Here is a 2,747-nt window from a genome sequence, read left to right on the forward strand (position 1 = left end):
TACACGCACACACTCACACACAGTATATACACTTACATATCTACACACATACTATATTTTTTTTTTTATGAAGACAACGTGCAACTAATCTGAATGAAGGTAAGCATCATACAAGAATCTGAAAATGTACATTACACACACTTTTGTGTCAGTTATGGCAGACTGTTTTTATTTCCTATGAAAGGATGAGCACACTGGTTATATTCTTTTTTTTGTAACTATTATTTGCATTCAGCAATCATAAGTTGTGAGGATTCCGAGATAGATTTTTACAAATCCAACTCCGGCATTCATTACTCCTGTAATAACAAATGTTAATAATGTATGACTCTGTGAGACTTTCATTTCTTTGTGTGGCCAACTTAACACTATTAAATTATTAAACTACTGTGTGTGACCACAATGCTTTCAAATGTGTTAAGACTGCACCAAAACACTAATAACTTGCATGTAGCTCAAAAAGGTACATAGAATTTATTACAATTCCACCTGCATAAACAAAAGCAGCCAGTATAGAAATATGTACATGTCCAGTATTTTTAAAACACTTGTCACAAGTTGGAGAAAGTTATTTCAGCCTTGCTTTTTGTGGGCCATTTGAAACAACTAAAAAGGTAGCGCCATCTAGTGGATGGGACTCTTCTAACGTACTGATGTGACAACATGGAGCTCATTATGTTGTGTGCTGAAATGAAACTTCAGATCTGCGTGACAATAATTGTTGTGCTTCTAGAAATGGCAATGAAGTCATGTTGTGTAACACTGCTGACATAATGTCCTCAAATCTTTTCCATTAGGTTTCGTAGCGGATTAAAAATCTATGAGGTGGACAATGGTGGGAAAATAGGGTCAAACTAATACACCTAAGTCCTGCGTCCTATGAATGCACCAAGAGGTTGTAGCAGGTTCTGTTTGATTCTGACCAGCAGATGTGGTGTGAATGAGGTAACGACCACATGAGGTTTTGTCCCTACAGAGAGTGCATGAAGTTGTCCAGGTTGTACTCTGTGTCGTACTGCTGCTGGTCCCATAACTCTCCAAGACCGTCCAGCACAGACTTCATGGAAGACTTCCCAGGAGTCGACTGTTCTCCTTTTTCACCTTTGTTGTCCTAAACACCAACACAAGTGTTCAGCTCGATGTCACATAAGTGAAAATAACAATGAACAAATTATTTACTCTTAAGCAGTTTTGTCCAGTTTTTCATTATTTTCACTTTAGAAGTTTTAAAATTTGAGAAAAAAACTAAAACAATACATCGTATTCCACATTTGTTTTAGCAATGTTGTTTCCCAACTTTATGGTCTGTTGTCTAATTTGTGTAGTTGGCCAGCAGCACAAGCCACTCCTTTAAAAGTGATGCATGTTTTCACGTTGGGTCTCCAAAGGTGTCCAATAAAAAAAGAATACAGAGGAGTCCGAGTACTCGCTAAATCTAGCAACCAAGTCGCAAAATTGGCAACATTGATCTCTCCAGCTACGTCTTATTCTCTGGTAGACCAAAAGTATTTCAGGTGTGTTATTAAAGGAGTTCATTTACTGTACAGAGTTGTTAACAACAAGCTACACACACATGTACATACCAGTGTTTCCCCTTAATGATTGAGATTTTGTCAGTGCGCCACCACAACACAATGTATACTAGCGTCCAGAAGAACACACGTTTGACACTTTTAGCTTTTAGTGCCAATCATATGCTAACAGGCCCAATTCCAACAAGAATTTCCTCCGTGATTCACCCCTAGACACACAATACTTCATTGTCCGCCAACACATATTTACAGACCATTGGAAAAATGACCACCATAACACCCCCTACATGTCGTGTACTGACAGACAGTGCTGACACACAAACAGTTGTTACATTATACTCGCTCTGGACTATTATTAATCTACTTGTTAATTTCCTGCTTAGTTTCTGCTTTAGAGTGGTTCCATCTGCACTTAAACTTTACTAGGCACTTATTTCTTGGTGTTTACGGCTAGCTTAACTGTTAGCTTAGCTATTAGCATGCCAGCACCTTGTTTGCGCTCAGTGTCCAACATGTTTAGCCTTGTGATAATGTACGAGATAATGATGCTTGTTGATACTTGAGATGCAGTTTATTTGCCATAGTGGAAGTGATTATTATTAGCTTAGGGGAGTGGCGCCACCCTGTATATGAAGACACATAATTAGCTGCTATTTGCATGTCAGGCGAGGGCCTAAAAATAAATGCAGTGTCAGCCAGAGGGGATCGGCATTTGTGATCTTCATTAAAAGACAAATCGATAATGGCGTTCACATATGTTTTCAAGAAAATTGGTCGATACTGATCGGTGGCTGATCAATCGGCACATCCCTATCCATCACTAAATGTATTCGTGCGACAAGCCGCTACTCATAAATGAAAGAATGTATGGTAAACAATGAAAATATTTTGAAGTGAACAAATCAAAAGATCAATGCGTGCCAAAATGCATCGTGTCAACACTAGTGGTTTCACTGTAAACGGAACAATGTAAACCCAGTTATCAGAATTAGCTTTATCAGCCAAGTAAATGTAACATACACAGAATTTGATTTGGTAGACTGTCATTTTTTTGTTCAATGCAAGTAACAAACTTACGCAACCCCTTTAAAATTAAACATTGAAAGTCTCACCTTGTCCAGCGTGAAGAGGTTGAGAAGCTGGTCTGTGCCCATACTCTGCAGGCTGGCATTCTCCTGGCTGATGATGGTGTTGGCGATATTCATCTTGAACTTC

The 2,747-nt window shown here is 38.6% G+C and overlaps 1 protein-coding gene across 1 annotated transcript in view; it reads right to left on the bottom strand.

Annotated features, from left to right (window-relative positions):
- Positions 1-455: 455 nt before the first annotated feature.
- The window catches only part of btaf1 (BTAF1 RNA polymerase II, B-TFIID transcription factor-associated), a 61,542-nt gene continuing 59,250 nt past the window's right edge, over positions 456-2,747 (bottom strand). Inside the window, exons 37-38 of the mRNA XM_061910858.1 lie at positions 2,645-2,747; positions 456-1,111 (exon numbers count right to left, since the gene is read on the bottom strand). The exon at positions 2,645-2,747 is cut by the window's right edge and continues 68 nt beyond it. Of these exons, the coding sequence (XP_061766842.1) occupies positions 971-1,111; positions 2,645-2,747 (244 nt within the window). The 3' untranslated portion in view covers positions 456-970. The remainder of the gene's footprint in view (positions 1,112-2,644) is intronic.

The sequence above is a fragment of the Nerophis ophidion genome, linkage group LG09 (assembly GCF_033978795.1).
Source record: "Nerophis ophidion isolate RoL-2023_Sa linkage group LG09, RoL_Noph_v1.0, whole genome shotgun sequence".
Lineage (NCBI taxonomy): Eukaryota > Metazoa > Chordata > Actinopteri > Syngnathiformes > Syngnathidae > Nerophis > Nerophis ophidion.